The sequence below is a fragment of the Lipotes vexillifer genome, unplaced genomic scaffold (assembly GCF_000442215.2).
Source record: "Lipotes vexillifer unplaced genomic scaffold, Lipotes_vexillifer_v1.1 scaffold393, whole genome shotgun sequence".
Classification (NCBI taxonomy): domain Eukaryota; kingdom Metazoa; phylum Chordata; class Mammalia; order Artiodactyla; family Lipotidae; genus Lipotes; species Lipotes vexillifer.
In genome coordinates, this window is record NW_006774564.1 from 4284130 (window position 1) to 4305282 (window position 21153).

General features: G+C 38.7%; 1 protein-coding gene across 4 annotated transcripts in view; it reads right to left on the reverse strand.

Annotated features, from left to right (window-relative positions):
- NTNG1 (netrin G1) overlaps nt 1-20529 on the reverse strand; it is a 340274-nt gene extending 319745 nt beyond the window's left edge. For 3 of the 4 annotated variants that reach the window (XM_007449346.1, XM_007449348.1, XM_007449347.1), the window contains exon 1: nt 11849-12611. In XM_007449346.1, the coding sequence (XP_007449408.1) occupies nt 11849-12094 (246 nt within the window). In that variant the 5' untranslated portion in view covers nt 12095-12611. Of the gene's footprint in view, nt 1-11848; nt 12612-20467 lie in introns of those variants that run through there. The other variant, XM_007449349.1, reaches the window with a different exon arrangement.
- Between the last annotated feature and the right edge of the window lie 624 nt (nt 20530-21153).

Sequence of the window (21153 nt, forward strand, 5' to 3'; positions counted from 1 at the left end):
ATAAATGGATAAAGGGTGTGGAGGAGATGTGATTTTAGATAAGGTGGTCAGATGAGAAAGGTTTTTAAGCAGAGACCTAACAAAAGGCAGTAATGAGCTCTGGGAAGATATTGAGAACATGGGTCCAAACAAGGCAAGAATAAACTAAGTTTAGTGAGGAACATCAAGAAGGCAGGTAGAGAGGACTGAGCAAGGTAGGAGTGATCAGAGCAGAGATCAGAGAGGTATTCAGGGACCAGATTACACAGGAGCTTTCAGGCAGTGGTAATGGTTTAGATTTAATTCTCAGTGGGACACAAAAAAATATGAGAGGAAATTAAACAAGGAAAAGATCTGACAGATTCTTAAAATTTTATGTATGTATATTTACACAATATAATTACACTATATATATTTACATTATAATATTCACACATTATAAAGTTTTATATTATAATATTATAAAATATATGTGAATTTTATAATAGGGCAAATGTGGGAAGCAAGACCAGTTAGGAGATACTGCAGGAGTGCAACCTAGAGATATAGCTGGTAGTTAGCAGGGGAGACGATGAAAAGTGGTCTGATTTGGGATATATTTTGAAGGTTTAGCTAACAGAATTGGTTGATATGTGTGGTGAGAGACAAAAAGGAGTTAAGGAGGATTCCTAGATTTTTCGTCTTGAGCAACTAGATAAATATAAGCTGCCATTTATAGATATGGGAAAGACCAGAGTCAGAATAGATTTGGGAAGAAGAAATCAAGAGTTCTATAATAAACATGTGAAGTTTAAAATGCCTACTAGACATCCAAGTAGAGACAGCATGGAGGCAGTTGATATGATAACAGTTGTTATTGATAGTGTAAAAAAAAAAAAAAGAAAAGTATCACGCTAACTACTTTTCTCAACACTTCACCCACAAGAATGTGATTTTGTTAACTAGCCAACAGTTGCTGACTTATTATTCTGGTTTTAGATGGTGAATGCTCCGCTGGTGAATATGTACTCCGCTCTCTTATGATTTTTAACAGCTTACTTCCATTTATATGAACACGTTAATGGAAATGAAAGCAGAAATGGAAACAAACAGAGTTGATTGGTTCTCTTATCCCTAAATGAAGACACTCATCACATAACGTGCATTTCCAACATTCCATACACTCTGTTTACAGAATCCAATTTTCTGAGGTTATCTTAGATAAAAGCCTTTTTAGATAACAAAATCATAGTATTGTAGCTCATAATCCAAATAATAAATGTGATTTTTAAAAGGTTTTTGTGATGATTTTATTCCATAGACTACAAATAAAATTAGAGAGTAATTTATAGCATAGTTTAAAAGTAGGACATGCATGTCAGATTGCCTGGATTTATCCTATTCCCACTACTTAGTTGGAAAAGTTACTTAACCTCCTGCCTTAATTACTTCACCCATTAAATAAGGATAATGATAAGACTGAGGATTACATGAACTAACAAAGGCCAAGTGTTTAGTACAGTGCATGACACCAAGTTCTCAATAAATAACATTATTGGGGCTTCCCTGGTGGCGCAGTGGTTGAGAGTCCGCCTGCCGATGCAGGGGATGCGGGTTCGTGCCACGGTCTGGGAGGATCCCACGTGCCGCGGAGCGGCTGGGCCCGTGAGCCATGGCCGCTGGGCCTGCGCGTCCGGAGCCTGTGCTCCGCAACGGGAGAGGCCACAACAGTGAGAGGCCCGCATACCGCAAAAAAAAATAAATAAATAAATAAATAAATAAATAAATAACATTATTTGTAAAAATATTCCACAAGTTCAATTCAACAAGTGTGCATTAAGCAATACTATGTGCTTTACACTGTGCTGGGCACTGTTAGAGTGACCGCGGTGATGGCTAAATACAACATTATCCTGAGCCAGACAGTAGACACATTAGTGACAATGCTCCCTAACACCACATGTAAGATTAGTTTTTCTAAATTTTGAAATCAAAATCCATGTGGCATGGTCCAGGCATCACAACCAACCTTAGGGTGGCCACCAGCTCATTTTCTTTGTCATGCACACATCCTCTTCTGCAATTTGTACTGACCACATATATTGGATTCTCCTCTCTCCCTTGAGAGAGGGTTGCTTGGAAGTATATTTGATATCTTCATTTTATCATTTCCAAGAAGGAAAGAGAACAACAGAAAACAAACAAAAAGTTATACGTAATGGTGAAAAAGCATTGTTCAGACATGACGATAATAATGTCAGCTACCAGACCTCTCAAAGGACATCAACCCTTCTGGAACAAAAGGGCTATTTCTTTGTGCTAAAACAGCATCCAGCTCAATTCTTCATTTAATATTTTAGAAGTCAGCTCCAAAGTAGGTCAAAAATTGAAAACCAATTTTGGTTTCTTCCTTAGGTCACGTCTCTAATTTTCATGGAACTGATACTATGAGAATCTATCTATTCCCAGAAAGATGAGAAGAAACTTACAACCTGCCAATCTCAGTAGTTCTCTTCCAGTATGATGCTGTGTGAAACAACTTTCATCCTTTCCCCCTTTTGTAAGGAAGGAAATTCTGAAATCTAAAAAAGCACATGAAAAGCTAGTCTGCCCATTGGTCTGGTGAATTAAAACCAAAGCAGATTTCACACCAGCCACTTTTATACAAGGAATATGTTTCAGTATGCAACTGTCTCCAAAGACTGATTCTAAGGGAAAAGGAACGTTTTACTGAGGGTAAATGACAACTTCTCAAAGTTTTTATATTAGAAACAAAAGACTTGAGGGGGCACACAGATGAATATTTCCTAGCCCCGAGATGATGGCCCCCATGCCACCAAAACCCAGGGCAAGATTACGTAAAATTTCCACAAAATGAAGGGTGTGGAAAAGTCTCTGAAACAAGTCCTATTCTTCTGGAAGAAAGGATACTCATTTTTGAACTTGATCAACTGACAAACAATGGTGTCTGTTTAAAAGGCCCAAATATATATCTTTTAACTTAACTGTTGGCTTCAATAGAAAAGTTTAAAAAGGGGCAAAAAGTACAAAGGAGTAAAACTACTACAATTAGGAATAAGAAAGTTTAAATAGCCAAGAAACATATTTAAAAACTCAATCTTTTCAATAAGCAAATAAATGCATCTTTAAAAATGAAATGTCATTTTCCCCTTCCAATATGTTTGTATATCAATGCCAAATTTTAAAAATTATTAGCTTAGCAGAAAAGGCGGTAGGAATAAGGATAATTTCATCAGTATCCTTTTTGGTAAACTATATAATTTATCTGCTAAGGCCCTATATCAGAAGAAAATTTAAGAATATAATGTCCAGGGGCTTCCCTGGTGGCGCAGAGGTTAAGAATCTGCCTGCCAATGCAGGGGACAATGTTTCGAGCCCTGGTTTGGGAAGATCCCATATGCTGTGGCCCGTGTGCCACAACTACTGAGCCTGCACTCTAGAGCCCGTGAGCCACAACTACTGAGCCCACGTGCCACAACTACTGAAGCTCGCGCGTCTAGAGCCCATGCTCCACAACAAGAGAAGCCACTGCAATGAGAAGCCCGTGCACCGCAACAATGAGTAGCCCTGGCTCGCCGCAACTAGAGAAAGCCTGCATGCAGCAACAAGGACCCAATGTGGCAATCAATCAATCAATCAATCAATCAATTTTTTTAAAAAAGAATATAATGCCCAGTATTGATGAGGATCTAGCTACTAGGGCATTTCATAAAATACTGAGGAAGTATAGATAAACTATCTTCCTGATGGACAGTTTGACACCAGTTAAGAGCCTTAAAGTATAAAAAACAAGCAACCTGGGCTTCCCTGGTGGCGCAGTGCTTGAGAGTCCGCCTGCCGATGCAGGAGACGCGGGTTCGTGCCCCGTTTCGGGAAGATCCCACATGCCGCGGAGCGGCTGGGCCCGTGAGCCATGGCCACTGAGCCTGCGCGTCCGGAGCCTGTGCTCCGCAAATGGGAGAGGCCACAACAGTGAAAGGCCCGCATAATGCAAGAAAAAACAAACAAACAAAAAAACAAGCAACCTAAACGTCTCTAAATAGAAGATTGATTAAAGAAATATCCATAGGGTAGAATACTACAAAGCAGTATATCTCAAAAATATAATGTTAAATTTAAAAGAAAGAAGCTATATAATAATGTGTACACTATTTTTCCATTTATGCAAGGTTCAAAAACACTGCTACGTATAATTTGTACACAACCATCAATATGTAATTTTCAATTATTTGTTAAAGAAGAAAAAGGAATATAAAGGAAAAAAAAATATCAGTGGGCATAATACATATAAAAGGGTAAGGACTGTTCTGCAAAGCTTTTGTTTTGGTTGTGTGTGTGTAGGTAAGTGTGTGTTTACTGTGTTCCAATATAAAATGTATTTCTCACTGTGGATCAACTTAAAGCAAGTTTTAAAGCCACAGGTATAGTCTACAAGGTGTAATTTGCTCATCTTCAGCTTGTTGCTCCCAAGGAGGTCTCCTGACTTTGCTCGCTACCGTGTGGCAGAAGCTGTCTTCCTTCTACCTCCAGAAGCTCTCTCAAGTCCAGACAAAAGAGAACAAGGCCCACTGAGAGGGGGCCTGCCTAAGTCCTACATCTTGGTTTAAGTCCAACACCTCTTTCCCCAAGATTCACACAGAGAATGCCCCTTCCATTCAGTAGGATTCCACCCTTGAGAGCAAAACTCTTTAGCCTCAACTAAAGTCAATATGATGAGCTCACCATCCTAAAAACATGTGCATTTAATATGGGAGGCTTGGAATATGGGAGAAGAAGGGTAGGTTTAAAAAAGCATCCAAATGCTTTTTTAAAAAGCATTAAAAATGCTTTCATCAAAGCATTATAACCAACAGAAAAAAACAAAAAAAAATGAAAATGTCATCAAGGTAGGAGCATAATTAAATAAAATATTATATATCCATATAATAGGATATTTATAGCTATCAAATCATACTCTCTAAGCACATATAAATGATCTAACTAAATGATAAAGCTACAGTAGTAAATGAAAAAAGATGAAAAATTATATCTGATGATTCTATGATTCCAATTTTGTAAAACAAATTATATTCGGTTGGCCAAAAAGAACAAACTTTTTGGCCAGCCCAATATTTAGGGAGAGAGACTTTTAAGAAATAAGGCAAAATGATTCCAATGTTGAGTGTTAGGTTTTTCATCTTTTCCAAATTTTTTACTTGGAAAAATATTTTTTAAAAGATTCAATTAGAAATGGAAAAAAGAATCCTTCACACATACTGTCAGTGTTGAAACTCAGAGTAGATTTTTCTCTCCCACCTCTCCTTTGAGAACATCATTATAAGCTGCCCAAATGGATTAGCTAATTTTTTCTAGTTGTCTCTTCATTTACAGAGGGAAAAACCAGATATATGATAAAAGTTCTCGAGAAATAGAAAACATTCCAGAAAATCAAATACTATATTCAATCAACTGATCAATTAATCAGTTAAAAACATGTTATTATTTATTGGTTGCCTAGAAATATGATAAATGCTGTAAGGTAGAAAAGCAATATAATACATAGTTTCTGTTGAGCTCCTACTCTGCATCAGAGAGTACAGGAGGCTGTCTCACATATTATCTCACTTAAAGGGTAGTGATCCAGACCAAGAGTCAGGATAAGGTAAACACATGAAACATATGTATATGTGGGTACATAAATCAATAAGATGTAATGAAGTGCTAAATGGTACAGTATAGTAGATAGATAGGCATATATTTTAATCACATAGTTAAAAGGTCAAGAGAATGATAAGAGCTGAAACTGGCAGGAAGTATACAGAGAAACTAATTTGACACAGACCTTGAAGGATGGATGGAATTGGGATAAGTGGAGACTATTCCAAGCAAGAGGAATGTCTTCTGCTTCTCCTGGTAGAGAAAAACATGAGATGAGGGACTTCTTGTGTGATGACACTAGTCATTAACGTCAAAGGATCAAGATGCCAGACTAAGACCCACGCACAGTTCCAGAGCTAAGCAGAACAAACCCCACCACCACCACCAAAAGTTTACAGAATATGGCCGAGAGACCCCAAAACAGTCCAGAGAGACTATGAGTTTTTTAGGACACTAGTTCTTATATTTTCAAGTGATATTCCTCTAGAGCAGACAAGCCTACCTCTTTGGGAACTGAAGGAGGTAATTCAAAGTAGTCCACTACAAGGCAGTAATTATATTGAGGTCTCATGTTTCACCTTTAAAATCTTGTATTTGTGCATTCAGTAAAATGATGCTCCTAAACTTTGTGTGAAGTTGGAGCGCCAGGTATATGAGCCATGCTTATCTTATGCAGCATACTTCAGCATCTCCTAAGTTGAGAAATACATATATATATACAGGTCTAACTCATCAGGTTCTATGAATTTTTGCTCCTCTTCCATCTTGCCAGATATAAGGTGTCAAATCTACCATTAACCAGGCCACTAGGCTATCATTTAAATGCTGTGGGTCCATCTGCTGCACCCAGCCTTTTTTCTTGTCTTCTTCAGACACAGTTTAACATCAGGCACTTGGCTACCAGACAATATTTTCCAAGTGGCTCTTTAATATGCAGCAAAATAATGTTTCACCTTTAAACTATGAGTGCTGGTCTTACCTCTACGTCCTCGTCCCCGTCCTCTGGCTACACACCACTTCGTATTAATTTTGCTTAGGACTCTTTTTTACTTCCTTTGGGGGCAGGGACCATATGTTATTTGACTTTGATCCTCACCACCACCACCAGGTTTTGCATGTGTTATATGTTCTGTTCACTTCACATTGCATACAGTAGTCTATAGTAATATTTGTGCATTAGCTCAACAGAGACAAGGGTACTCGTGCACATAGAGAACACTGTCTGGGAACAATGAATGACATGAGGTGGTTTTAAGTTTGGTTAGCCCCACCATAATATTTATCAGCTCCCTCTCAAGGCCTCCTGCATAAACCATGCATGCTATGCTAATGCAGCCTCAACCCAAATCCAGTAGTCCCCTCCCAATGAGACTGCTAGTCTTAAATCCCTTGGAAATGCCATTGGGTCCTGATGGGAAGTAATGGGAAATAAGGTTGTAAACACTCAGATTTAAAAAGCAGGTAGAGTACTTTAGACTTGATGCAATAGATAATAAGGAGCTACTGTTGGCTCCTTAACAAGGGAATACTTGATATAGTGACATATGAGAAAGATTGATCTCTGTGGAACTTAATTCACTGCAAACATAAATTAAACTTTTCTAAGAAGTAAGTCTAAATAATGAACTAAATAACAATGAAGTGTTAATAATGAAGGAACTGAAGATTTTTTTAAATTCCATTCTGGAATAATTAAGGGATAAATCAATTCAAATGAAAGATGTCACTGTTATTAAAACTTCATTCATTTATTAAATTATGTTTCACGTGAACAGAGTGCAGGATTATTTGATTATTATGTAAATCAGTGTCATTTCCAGTTTCTGGAAAATTGATATTAATGCCTTGTCATTGAAAACGTAACTAAATTTATCAAATTAACTTCTCAAAAGCCACCTCATAGCCACCAGATTGCAACCTGAGCCGATGCCAAATCAGAAATGTAAGTTATAGATAGCCCTGAGACTATGTGTCACCACTCATTCATCCCACTGGGTTCCTTTAAAATTATAAAACATGAAGGCTTTGTCCAACTTTTGTAAATTCCATTTGAACATAATGAAATATGCTCTGTCCACAATGCTTACAGTAATTAAAAATGTTTTTCTTAATAGGAGTGTATCTGGAAATAGCACAATATGGAATGATCATTAATAGACCTGCTATGGTGCTTGAATAAATGCCTATCAAGAGCACAGGCACACATTAGTAAATTTCCTAAAGAAAATCCATTTTCATTTCAAATTCTGACATTTTATTTAGAAAAATTATACCCTTTCTTTTAATTATTTTAGTTAACATAACTAGGGTATTGTTAACTACACCTCAGAGTACTTTATTTTCTCCAGTTTTTAGTAATATGAGTCTACATGTAATTAAAGGCGTGTTGCATTAATGATGCCAAAGGTCTCCAAGGGAAGCACTTAATGTCCACCTCAGAATATTATGTCAAATTACATGCACAGAAGACTTTTTAATAATCTCTGTTTCCAAATTTAGATTTGATTGGCTCTGAAATCCATAGGTGCACTCCAGGGCTCATATTTCTACCGACATCAGCACTTCTGTGCCATAAATTGTACAAACGCCCATGACTTCTTCCGTCTGTAGGCTTCTTTTGAAAGCTTCTGTTTAACGTATCCAGAAAATTAGCTGCAGGCTGGAGATAATTGCAGATAATTTTGCCATTTTTAAGCCACTGGGATGTTGTGTGGAGATATGACAGCTAAGTTTGTCTAAACACAAAGAACAAGTCATAACTTTGTGTTGTCACTTCAGCTTTACACACAGGTTCAGATCATCCTATGTGCTCTTTATGCAAATTGAAACAAATTGTGGTCACTAGATGATCTGTGTTTTCTGACAAAGCTGTGCTACCTGAAGCTTTTACGTGGCTGAAGGAAGGACATGATCTATACTAACACGTTATGTCAGCCTAAAAAAAAATGCTTAACCCTCTTCTACCCTTCAGATTCTTCACCCTTAACAAAAGCAGAGTTCTTTTAGCCATCGACAACTTACAAGGAATATATCAGATTAAATTAAAAAGAAAATGTATGGACTCAATATACAAAATTCATGCATATATATGTATATGTGTATATCTATTTCTATTCCCCTATTTCACTATCATAAGTAGAAATGGTAGAATCTCCCATAAAACTAATGTTTAAAATGCTGGTACTATTACTATACAAAAATTTAAAATCACTAGATATTAAAGAGTTATTAAGTAGGTTATCCAGGTTAATAAACAGAGATCTACTGTTAAATGGAATCATGTGGTCCTTTTTCCCTAAAATTTCACTCTAAAGTAAATGTAGCATTCATGGATGGTCACTGGCATATAATGATGGAGGCAATGCAAAAAGCAGCAATACAAACTCTCAATGCATTGCCAATGAACTTCAACTTTATATAAGATAAATTGGCTATGGGAATTATAGGGTATTTCTCTGAGCAAATGTCCCCTCGGTGCTCAGAATTGCTGTAGTCACAGCTAATAAGGGTGTCACTAGCTGAGCAGGTGATTACTGAAACCATTTTGCAGCAAACATTTACATATCAGGGCTAAGCAGTGATTGTGCTTATGTGGCAGCTGCCCTGATGTAATAGGCCATAACGACTCTGAGGGAGCAGGTATGGATGCGTGTGTCAAGGAGGGGAGAATGTGAAAGTCATAACACAAATGACTTTATGGATTCCCATTAGACCTCGGGCTAAGGAGCACCTAAACAGGTCTGATATGACAGCATCCTGAAACAGCTTTACAGCCTGTGTGAGGAAACCTTACACTAAAGAGTTTTATGGAAAATGCAAAACTGCAGAGAGGAAGTGTTGCTATATTAGGTCACTATCTTTGACTTGGTATATAATATGCATACAAATAGTTTCAAACTATGTATTTAAAGTATAGATTATTAAACCTGTTATGCCAATCAAATGTATATTAAGGAGTCCAAATTAAGCATTGATAGGTAACATCTCACAAACCTCACACTCTCCCATGGAAAACAATTCTGTCCAATGACAAACTTAAACCCACCAAGACTTCTGAATATCTGTATCACAGTAAGATGTAGCCTTTTAAAACACTGTCCTGTGGAGTTTCACATAAATGTGTAAAGTACACATATTACTGCACTTGAGAAAGCTAAGGGATATCGTTTTTACTTTTTTCTCTTTTGGTCTCTAACATCACTTAGCCAGTAAACTGGTATGAATTGGCTTGTTTAAGGAACTTAGACCATGTCACTGTAAAAGTCAGGCGTGAGTTCTATAATGCACCCTTTCCCACTCAAATGGGAGAAAGAGGCATGCTAAAGACACCAAGTAAACCCTTCAACACGACAGACAGGAGCAGTGCTGAGCAAGCATTCTCTTGCCAGAGGCTGACACCAGGGAAGCTGCACATTCAAATCACATGTTGAACACATCATACAGGGCCTATGCAAGTAAAAACAGCACTGTGAAAAAGGATCTTTGCTATTTTACTTAGATCTGTAAATTATTAAACAATTCCAGAAGAGGCATATTGCTACAAGTGCATGCAAACCAATATATAGAGTTAGAGCGTTCTTAATAATACGAAGATTTGGCCCAGAACTCATCCTCTGCTAAGGAGTTCTGGGCCAAACCTGTCACCTGAACAGCAATTTCACCCCAGATTTGCAATGAGATCTTAAATATGAACTTTTATGAGAGATTATTAAAAATCTTACATAAAGCCAAAAAAATGTCCCTGCTCTTTTACAGATTTATTATAGTTTTCCTAATGTGTTTGAATAAACTCCTCTTCTGGAGGTCTCTGATTTCTAAAAGGCAACTTCTTTGCAAAGCACATACCTGCTACCCAGACAGACGGTCCTCTCTTTGAAATATTTAGTCTTTCAGAGCACTTTAGTCATAGTGACACCTAATAGCCAAGCTCTTTTTCTCATTCTCCGCAAAATCAGGTTTAGACTATAATTCAAACCAGTCCCCAAAGGCACTTCTGAAAAATGGCAAGCCCTTAGCTTTTAGGTGAAAGCACTGTTTAGTGCTCAAAACTGTTTCCTGTTACAAAACCTTTTCTACAGTGCTAGGTCTAAGATGATCTTATACTAATTTAACTCACTAGGGACTGTGAACAGATGCTACTTTGATTAATAGTTTTACTATCCTGAAAATGCCAGGCCAGGTTCAAGATAATAAAGTCAGGTAAGGATACTATCTAAATCTGCCATACGATTACATCTGTTACGTGGTGAAAAATGGGACCACAACAGTTCTATCAAATAAAGACCGCCTATAATAAAAAAAAACAACAACATAAACCAAATGAACACATTGTCTGAATTCGTTAGCACATTGATTTACATCATTTCAATCACCAAACTCTTTACTAATACCTTATGTGTATATTTTCAGCAACATCTCTAGTGAAAATTCAACTTGTCACTCCTATATTACCCTTTCACATCCCATTTACCTTACCACTCAGAAAAAGACATATATACTATGAAAACAACACATTATCTAACTTTGCTTATCAAAAGGACACTATTTGAATTTGTATGCTCCATATCATTACTTTTTCAATAAACGTGTTTTCCATATTCCAAACTTTTCTATGGAAAACCACAACCCTTGTAAACAAGAGGCTGCATAAGTTGACAAATAAGACTCTTCTGGAAAAGCTTCTCATGAGGCTTTAGCCCCTGTCTCCTCTTCTGCTTCCCTTCTCACTGGTCTCCTAACCAAGGATTTCCAAACCATAGCAGTTTCCTGATGAGGAAAACCAGGACATCTACTCTAGCCTTGAACTATGGAACATGGGACTAGCCTTAATTTAAATATGTATGTGAAGAAAGCTTTGTGTTTTTAAAGTTGGTTTACCAATGGGTTTTATCCTTATGATATCACATATAGCCTAATCATATTCCCAATCTCCAATCTGAAATTTAAACTTCAGTGGACTTTTTTTTTTATAATTTATATTCAGTGCACTTGTCTCAGTGAAACCTTTGGTTTGCAGGAAGGTAAGTTCCAGTGCATCAATCACACTGTGCAAACTGTAATTCCAGGTGGTGCAGGCCTCCACTGAGAATGAAGCTAGCCTGTTTAGCACAAATCTGCCACTTGCAGATTCAGCTCATTACCTGAGTTAAGTCTTTACACTTAACACATTTGTATGCATATACAACATGCCCGCACTTAACATGAAATATTCTATTCAAAAAGGTTGTCTCACCATTGCACAGAATGTCTCAGGAGGGTCTCCACAGGTAATGTCCGGAGGATCCAGTTTCACTTTCAGATATTTTGTCATGTCTGTGGATTCCGGTTGACAGGCCATATAATCCCAAACTTTCCCTTCTTCTGTGTAAATCTGAGTCTTACACACATCATAATGTCCCCACACCAAAGGGTAGGGCTGCATCACTGAGGACACTGTAACCCAAAGGGCATGAATTGACAGGAATCTTGACAAATACATCTCTAAATTCTTGGCAATCTTCGTGGTAACAAAAGCCGGGTTTGATTATCTGTGGTCTCTATTTTACATATACATGTATGTCTATACGTAGGTAGGTCTGTATATTTAACAAAAAAAAAAAAAAAAAGGGATGAGACTTCAAAGTAGATTCCAAAGCTAAAAGTGAAGGATTCGGATATGGCGCGTGTTCAGGTATATTGAGGACTTTGGTGGAAACCTAGCATACTTGTGCATTAGGCATTAGCAACAACTTGCAGCTTTTTCATTGTCTTAGAACATATCTATTAGACTTGGGTCTAGTTTGGTTTTTGTAAAAGATGTCCAGCAGCAGATAATGATTTAGCAAAATGATGGCTCTCCTATTGTACATCCAATAACCCTGGGTGATCCTAGATGCTCACGGCTCATAAGCGTTGCTCAGGCGCACTGAGGTATCAGTATCTGAAGCAAAAGGATGAGTGTCTATAGCTCGGTGTCTGCTTCCCATCAATCATTCTTTTCTTCTGGCACCAACACCCTTTTAGAAACAATAAAAATAAGAGTTATTGTCCCACAATCAATGCATTACAAAATGTATGATATGTTGGCATTTGGGAGGTTTGATGCAATATGAAACAATTTGGTGTAATATGGACAACCTTTACTTTGCTAGAATGAGCAAACCACAGAAATCATTCACATTGGGGAGAATTTTGAAATGAAGGATTTAACACTTCCATAACAAAGACAGATGTTTGTGTTCCAGGTGAGTTACAGGTTTTCGCTTCAAAAATTATATTTCCATCTTGACAAAACCAAGAGCAAGCAGCTAGATTAAAACATTTCTCAGATATTGCGGTGCTGGAAAATCTTCCAGGAGTACAATGGGGGAAATGAGCGCTTTTATAACAATGACAAAGAAGTGATAACTACTTCTATGCCTTTTGTCTCTTAGCAAAGAGACCCTAAAAATCTACAAATTCCTTGTACATTTCTTAGCTTTTTGTTAACTGGAGTGAAAACCGGCATTGTTGGCAGGAGCCTGTCCCTTTGGATTTGCTCATTATATTGGAAGAATTTAGCATCTTTTGTTTAGTTGCATTTAGTGATAAAGATAACTTGTCTCCCTGAAAAAAAATTCAAAAATAAAACCAGAGGAGCAAATTTTCCTTTCGTAAGAATTTTCTATTTTCTTATATCTTTTTATAGCTATTACATCTGCATTTGCAGTTACTTTCTGTAACAGAATAAGAGAATTTGTCCCAAAGGCGAATATTATATGCTGCTTTAAAACTAAAAGCTCTGTAGTAAAACGCACAATTTAAAATGCACATATAAAAAGAGCCGAGGGTGAGTTAACAGGCCATGAAGCAGAATAATATGGCACTAATTCTAAGAGAAAATAAAAATTCCTGTTTAAAAGTACTTCTGGTTAACTGATAATACAGCCTACATAACTATGAGTATAAATCATTGGTGAGTTTAACTGGCAACTTTTCTCTTTAGAAATCACCGTCTAAATCCAAACAAACTATAATATTTGGAATCCAGGTGTAAGAAAAGCGTATTTGCTTAATTAGTTGGTTTATATTGTCATAGTCCCAATAATTAACTATTTTTTAAATGTAAAATGACAAAAAAGCCTACAGTTTTAGGAAATACCATTGTAGACCCTTCAATTCACACTAAGCAGTTTAAATATGGAAGTTCACTATCCTCACAAAATCTTATAAAAGAAATTCACTATATTTAAATAATGTACCATCTTAAAATGAACTAAGCCACAGAGACTATGAAATGCCAACAGATGGCTGAATTGTGTTTCCATAGCAAAGTAATTTATAATAATTGCTTTATGGATACAAGTGCAATTTTCATTATATTCAATTCATAAAATGTTATCATACTGCTGTAATTTGTGATATTTTCTATTAGGAAAAGTGTTGAATATTTGAGTTACTATGAAGCAATAATTAGCAGTTTGTCTAAACATGTATAAACTACAGATTTGAATCTGCCACTTTCTTATAATGTAAAGACTATATAGTGTTGAGTATATTTGGAAATCTAAACCAAAAAATAAATCACAGAGAAGCATGTGTTGTGGCTACTACAGCCTTCTGCTTTTTTCGGATTCATTAGTAATTTAAGTTGATATTTTCAGAGAGGACATTTTGACAATAATCCGAAAAGTATTAAAATAATATAAATTTACATTTTCTAGATGCATTTTTCAACTGCATTTACTACTTTATTATAATAAGAACAAACACTTTTGGGGGGGGGATGAAGGGGAGGGGAAAGTAGGCCTTATAACTGAAGCAGTGTAAAATCTACTACACCAGAAATTATTAACTTAAATTCTTAGTTTCAAATACATAACAACTTACTTATCAAGAACCATACACTCTTGAAGACCTGGAATGAACTGCTTTGAGTTTGAAACGAGTGAGCACTACAAGCTAATTTTTAATATTATTTTTTAAATATGACCTTAAGTATATATTTGAATTCTCTGAGATTAATCATCACATTTTTAATCAATAAATACTATCCCCCTAATCTATTTATTCTTGGCTACTGTCTTCATCCACCTTTTGCCTCACTTGAATCACAAAATAAAGGATGACCATATATGTATGTTAAAAATTTGGACACTAGTGAAATGTGTGGGAACCTGTTACTATTTCCTGACACAACAGTAATCCCAGTGTAACGAATTCTCATTAAAGTACACCAGAATTATAATTATGGTCATTACACAGAATTATGGACTACACCATTGATTGAATTTAGAAAGCTGACAAAGAAAAATGCAAAGGAGTGCAATACATCTGAATATTAGGCGGTTGCAGGGCTGTGCGACAGACATTCTTGACAAGAGGCAGCCAATTATAGCTTAAATTTCTGGCACATAACCAGTTGTGATTAACAGTTTTCCATTAAATTACAGACATATTATTAATGTATTAAAAATGTCAAGCTTTGGCAAGCACTAATATGGCATGGCTCAGTCAGTCTGCAGAATTTACATTTAATGAGCTCCCATTGACACAGAAAAAGATATTGACCGCAGCGTATTACATATCAGGAGGAGAGGGTCACTAAGTTGTTCTTTAACGTAATTATTTGATTTCATTCCAACTTTTATGTTTGTAGCATCACTTAGTGCGGATCCTTCACGTTAGCATCTCCTTACTTTTCAGTGCCACATACATTTCAAAGAAAATCCTCTTAATTTAAAATTAGAAAGAAATTAAATCTGTGAACTTCCAAGACACACAATGGAAAAGAAGTCTCTGTCAAAATCAGGAATTTTCTATTAAAGTGTAATTATGGAGTTTTCAAAGAAAATAAAATGATTTTAAAATAGGATATTATTTACCCCTTAACCTCTCTTACCTAATGGCACCAGTTCCCATCTGGCTACGCTTTCAACTAGGTTAAAATAACCAATAGCTTCTTAAATGCTAGGTCATCACAGCAAATAGCCAGGCAAACCAATTATGAGAAGGACAGTCAATGACATATTTGGGGATTTAATATACTAAACCAATCCCTTCTTGCCCATAACTGAACTAATTGCCAAGTAACGTGGGCTTTGAATTTGTCTCAGGTGTTTGTATCGCGTAAATGTGAGCAGCTTCAGAAGAGCTGTGTGCGGCCTCAGTTCTAGTTCTTTACTTTGCGAACCTTGGGAACTCACTGTAATCAAATAGTGCTATCATCTCTACCTGTGCACTAACGTTTTGGGAGGTCCTCTTTGATAGAAATACCCATTAATATGCCATGAGTACTCCATAGACCTCTGACTGGTATATAAATTTGCAAAGCCGCTGTGAAAATACAAAGTTACATCATGCCCTCAAGTTGATAGATGTTACTGATCTGGACTAAAATGGGCTATAAAATGGCTTTGCATACAAGGAACATATCTTTTTCCAGGATTCTGTAGCTAATTCCCTTCCACTTTGGGTTAACTTTGCAGAAGGTATTTCACAGGTCCTTTCTTTCATTAGAAAAGAAGCCTCCTAAACATTACATGGAAGTAACAATGATCAAAACTATAGACAATTACATTCCAAAAACAACTGACAATTTCATCAACAGAGAGGAAAATATTGACAGTAAATCCACTAACTCTAGCTGGCTCTCAGCATTTGTTTTACTGTATAATCTCGCTAGGAGGAGGGGTGGTGATAGTAGGCTATTTATTCCATAAATACTCAGCTCTTCAGGGGCACCTGAAATAGACAGCTATTGACTCATTCCTCATAGACATTAAGAATTTTATAAATATGCATGTTTCTGAATGGGAAGGAACAAAAAGAACATTGACTATAATCATATTCCATTGAGTGAAAAATATAAGGAGATAAAGACATATCCAAATTCCATAACCTATCAAAATTAGCAGCTTCCAACACTGTCATAACAAGATTGACTAGATGAGATACTTAACATATATTGAATGCTCTTTGCATTTATTTGTTATTAAGAAAGCATTTTCTAGTCATCTTAATGGGAGATGGGGGTCATCTTAATTTGCTTCTATCCCTTTAACTGTCTTTCAAGATATAAGGAATTTAACATGTACTGCAATATCATTGGCATATTTTACTCATACTTGATTGGGTATTATGAGCAACTGCCTATCATGAGATTCTTAATAAAACCAAATAACGCACCTTAGGATTTGGAAGATCTCTGTTTTCACCAAGAGACTAATGATTAGGGAAATTAGATAGCATATATTTTGCAGGATGTTTGGGGATGGGATAATACATAAAATTATTTCAGAATCAGCTAAGTCTAGAATAAATATGCTATTTCATTAATATAGAACAACAAATCTTTCATTGTCATGTAGAGAAGTTCAGAAATCCAAGGTTTCAAATAAACATTTGAGAAAATCTACACCCACCTAAAGTTTTGAAACAAAACTCTGGATTCTGAAGATAAAATTATTTTTAAAAGTATGCTAAATCTCTTACTGACCTATATACACACATTCATACACACACGTTTTTCTGTTAACATACAATTAATTTTCTGAGTTGTATGAAATTTTATTTCTTTCCAAGTGACTTGGTGTTTTTGTAACTCTAAAACTCTCTCTATAAATCCTTACAACAGTTAGAAAGCATATCAACTAAGCGTGCAATAGTTTAATTTTTTTTAACATTACTATTTGATGTTTTTTCAGAATAATAACAGAGGCAAAGACAAGTATATGCACCACTTACAAATATACAAAAGGAAACAGCAAAATACATTAGCCTTCTCCTAAAAAACCTAACCTGAATCATTTTAGCACACCTACCCAGTGAAAGCTGACGAAATAAAAATCTCAATAGGAAAAACAGCCTTATATGCATATAAGATCAACTGTTTTCTTACAAAATGTTAAGATTACCCTTTTAAAATTTCACAATAGGAAGTATCACCAAATTAATAGCCAACTATATGGAATTTTGAATTCCCTCATGTTGGTCTACAGTGGTGAAATAGATCTTATTTCATGGCACCCAGAAAAGGAAAATAGATCCCTTATGTATGTTAAGCTAGAACAACCTGCTGTGTGAAATACTTGAGACATTGTTTCTTTGCAAGCTTATCCCCATGCAAAGAACCGAATTTCATCTTAATGAAAAATTGAAAGTTACTTATCTTCCAAAAGAATCTTGAACAATTATGGGGCTGATTTTCCTTTGCCAAAGAGAAAAGGGATGGGGAGCATTTAAGGCAGTCCAAGTTACAGTTCAAAATACTTAATTAATGAAACCTGGGGTTGTTAATTCCCCAAGGTTTTTTTTAGAGATGATCTCAAGGACTAGACAAATCAGAAAAACCTTGCCGCTACTGCGAAAAAGAAAATTTCTGGAAAACTTTTTTCTAACAAGCTGAACCATTAAGTCTATTGAATAAATAAATGATTTTATTAGAAGATTCTTCTGTTTTGTTCCCCAATTCTGTAAGATAAGAAAACTTTTAGTATTTTCAGTCATAAAATAGGGCCTTATTTCTAGAGCAAATCTACTGCCAGATACACCATATGTTTAGTGGAATTTTGAATCTTACTCAGAATTTTCCATTCCAAAGATTGACAAACTGTTATGATAATGAGTGGTTCCATTACCATTCCCTGGGAAGAATGGGGGAGGAAGTGGGAAACAAAAGCCTCTACTCTCTGGAAATCTATACCTGATGCAAGAATGGAAACGCTACCTCCAGCTTTTCCAAATAAAGTTGCTCAAAATCTCCGCTAGAAAATTTCCTCCCCTGCCCTGTAAAATGACAACCTCCTGAGTGGATTTCTGGAAAAGATAAAAAGAAAAAAGAAGTCCGAGCGAGGTTACTAAAATAAACAGCAGAGGGCGCAGTTTCTTTTCTTATCTAAGTTTTCCCGTGTCTGAACCACTTAATTGGTTATTTGGGGCCCAATAATATTCAGTATTATTTGTATTATATATAGATATCCACAGATCCATACAGGAGAGCAATTCAATGTCTCTAGCCGAATCCATCAACCCCTGAGAAAATATTCCACATGAAATTCCTACACCAAGCCTTTCCCTCTTTCAATTTTCCCTTCTCCCCAGCTGCACAACATGGGATAGTAATGCTTTAATCTCGCACCAATAAAGGAGATTAAAAGAAAGGAACTTCAAAAGCTCAGTGTGGCCACCAGCTCCACAGGGCCGGCAAGAGGGCAAGTTTTTTCCTCAAGCAAGGACAACTGGCAAAGCAATAAAGAAGAAAAAGAAAATAGAACCCTCCGATGCGTTGTGTGCGGTCAGGTGTCGGGGGTGGGGAGGGGGAGAGCGAGCTGTGTGTCTGTGAGTCCAGGCACTGAGTACAACACACACACACGTAACCTGCCCGGGGCGCACACCAGGAGGACTCGTGTATGGGTGTGAGAGTCTGCAGGGTGTGTGTGCGCGCGCGCTGCCTCCACATGGCGCTTCACAAAGTTCCTCGCCCACCCGGAGCCTTCCTCCCGCCCGTGGATTGCGCGGCGGGCCGGGGTGGAGGTGGGCGGGGGAAGGTTCGGGGGGAGGGAGAGAGGAAAGCGGCGGGGAGAGGGGCAAAGGCGGAACGCGGGGGGGGGAGCCGGCGGCACTCACCGTGAGGCCCGTTCGCTAGGCGCCCGGCGGGAACCCAGCCGACGGCGCGGGGCGGCGGCCGGACCCAGCCTGGTGCGCCTCGGGCGGCGGCCTCGGCTGCGGAGCCCCGGGCGGCGCTGGGCGGGCGGCGCTGGGCGGGCGGCGGCTGTTACGCCGAGCCTCTTCAGAGCGGGCGGAGCGGGAGAGCTAGGCGTGTGGACCCAAGCGCCGCGGCCCCGCCGCCGCACCCCCGGGGTCCAGGTTGCGCCTGGCCGGCGGCGGCAGAGGACCTAGCGGACCCAAAGCCCCGCGCCCGGCCGCCACTACCCGCCGCTTAATTACCTTCGCCTCCGGCCCCGGGGAGTGGTGGGAGCCTCCTGCGCGTAGCCCCCTCTCGGAGCCCTAGCCGAGAGGGGGAATTCCTTCCCGTTGACGTCCTCTTCCGAAATGCAAAAGATCAGTGACTTTGACAGGTAGATGAGGGGGAGGGAATAGGGGCGGGCGGAGAGGAAGAGTAGATGAGAAAGGTGCCTCTCCCTCCAAAAATATAGTGATATTAATAATGAAATTGCAGCCTTCGGGAGGTCTTGCCAGCCCAGTCCTCTGCTTGCCGGCTCTCCGCGCCTCCTCGCGCCACTGCCTCTGCCACTTCTCGCCTTAAACTTTTACTGAGGGATTTTTTTTCTATTTTTTCTCTATCCTTTTTTTTTCTTCTTTTTTTCTTTTTTTAAAAATTTTTCAGCTGCCGGACGATTTCCTGATTCCCGGGGATCAGAACCAGCGGCCCGGTGGTTCTACCCCGCTTGGCACAGGTTTCATTTTATTTCAGACGAAGACGTTGAGCTTAGTCAGAAGGGACATAAATCAGGACAATTAGCATTGGCGCCAAGAAGATCCCCTAGTACCAATTTCGTCCGGGCTTCCTTCGCGCATTCCTCCACTCAAGTCAGAAATGTCACTGCACATAGCGTTGATGGTTGCGAGACGCGACGCACCCAAAGTCCATTTGATGAAATATACATGGCCCACGATGCTTCTGGATTGCGGTTCACTGGCCTCCCGACCCCGCCCGCGGCTCCTGGCCGGACCCGGCTCCGAGCCGGCAGCGAGCTCTCTGCAAACTTAGGCGCGAGTACGAATCACAGAGTGAGCGCAAGGGAGGGCCTGAGAAGAGAAAGAAGCAAGCCGGGGGAAGCTGCAGCCCTTGGAGGGGTGGCATGTACGTTTCACTTAAAAGCAGATCTTCTGCAACTGCCAGCAAGTGTAAGGATTGCAAACCTTATACTACCTCGAGACCTGGGCGCTCCGAGCGGTCCTAACTCCGTCCCGCTCGCTGTTGCGGCTGCTGCTCTAGCCGCCGCTGCCGCCGCTCCAGTACCTCGGGCTACCGAGGCTCAGCGACTCCCCTTCACCTCCGCCACATCTAACTTGCCCACACAAGCGCGATTTCTACCAACTCTTCACGTACCTTCCACTCATAACCTCGCCCGTCCCATCCCTCACTCCTGGCTCTCCTCTCGAAAACCGCCCCTAAGCACACCCCTCGCTCCTAGCTGTGATCGCAGCGGTGTTTTTCAACCAACAATTCCCCTGCCCAGCCAGCGGCCCCTACAGCGCAAGCCTCAAACCTCCTTATTTAGAAATTCATTCTTCTTCGGAAAGTTGAAGAGAGAGATGTGGTTTTTCTGGCCTCCTCGCCATTCTGAAGAGAAAGACAAATGCCCCCCGCCCCAAGACTTCCTTCCCCAGCAGTGGGGCTCAAACTTACCCGGGATCACTCTCAGCTACACACTAACGTCAAGGAAAAAAAAAAAAAAAAATCCAGACTGATTTACATAGGGAGAGACTTTAATTAAAAAGAAAGACTATTGCAATAGGGAGAAAGCTCTGATCTCACAAATCTGCAAGCATCTCAAAATCAAACAGAAACCGGGCTTTTGTATGGTTAGGGGCATAAGCAGTAGGGAACGCTGG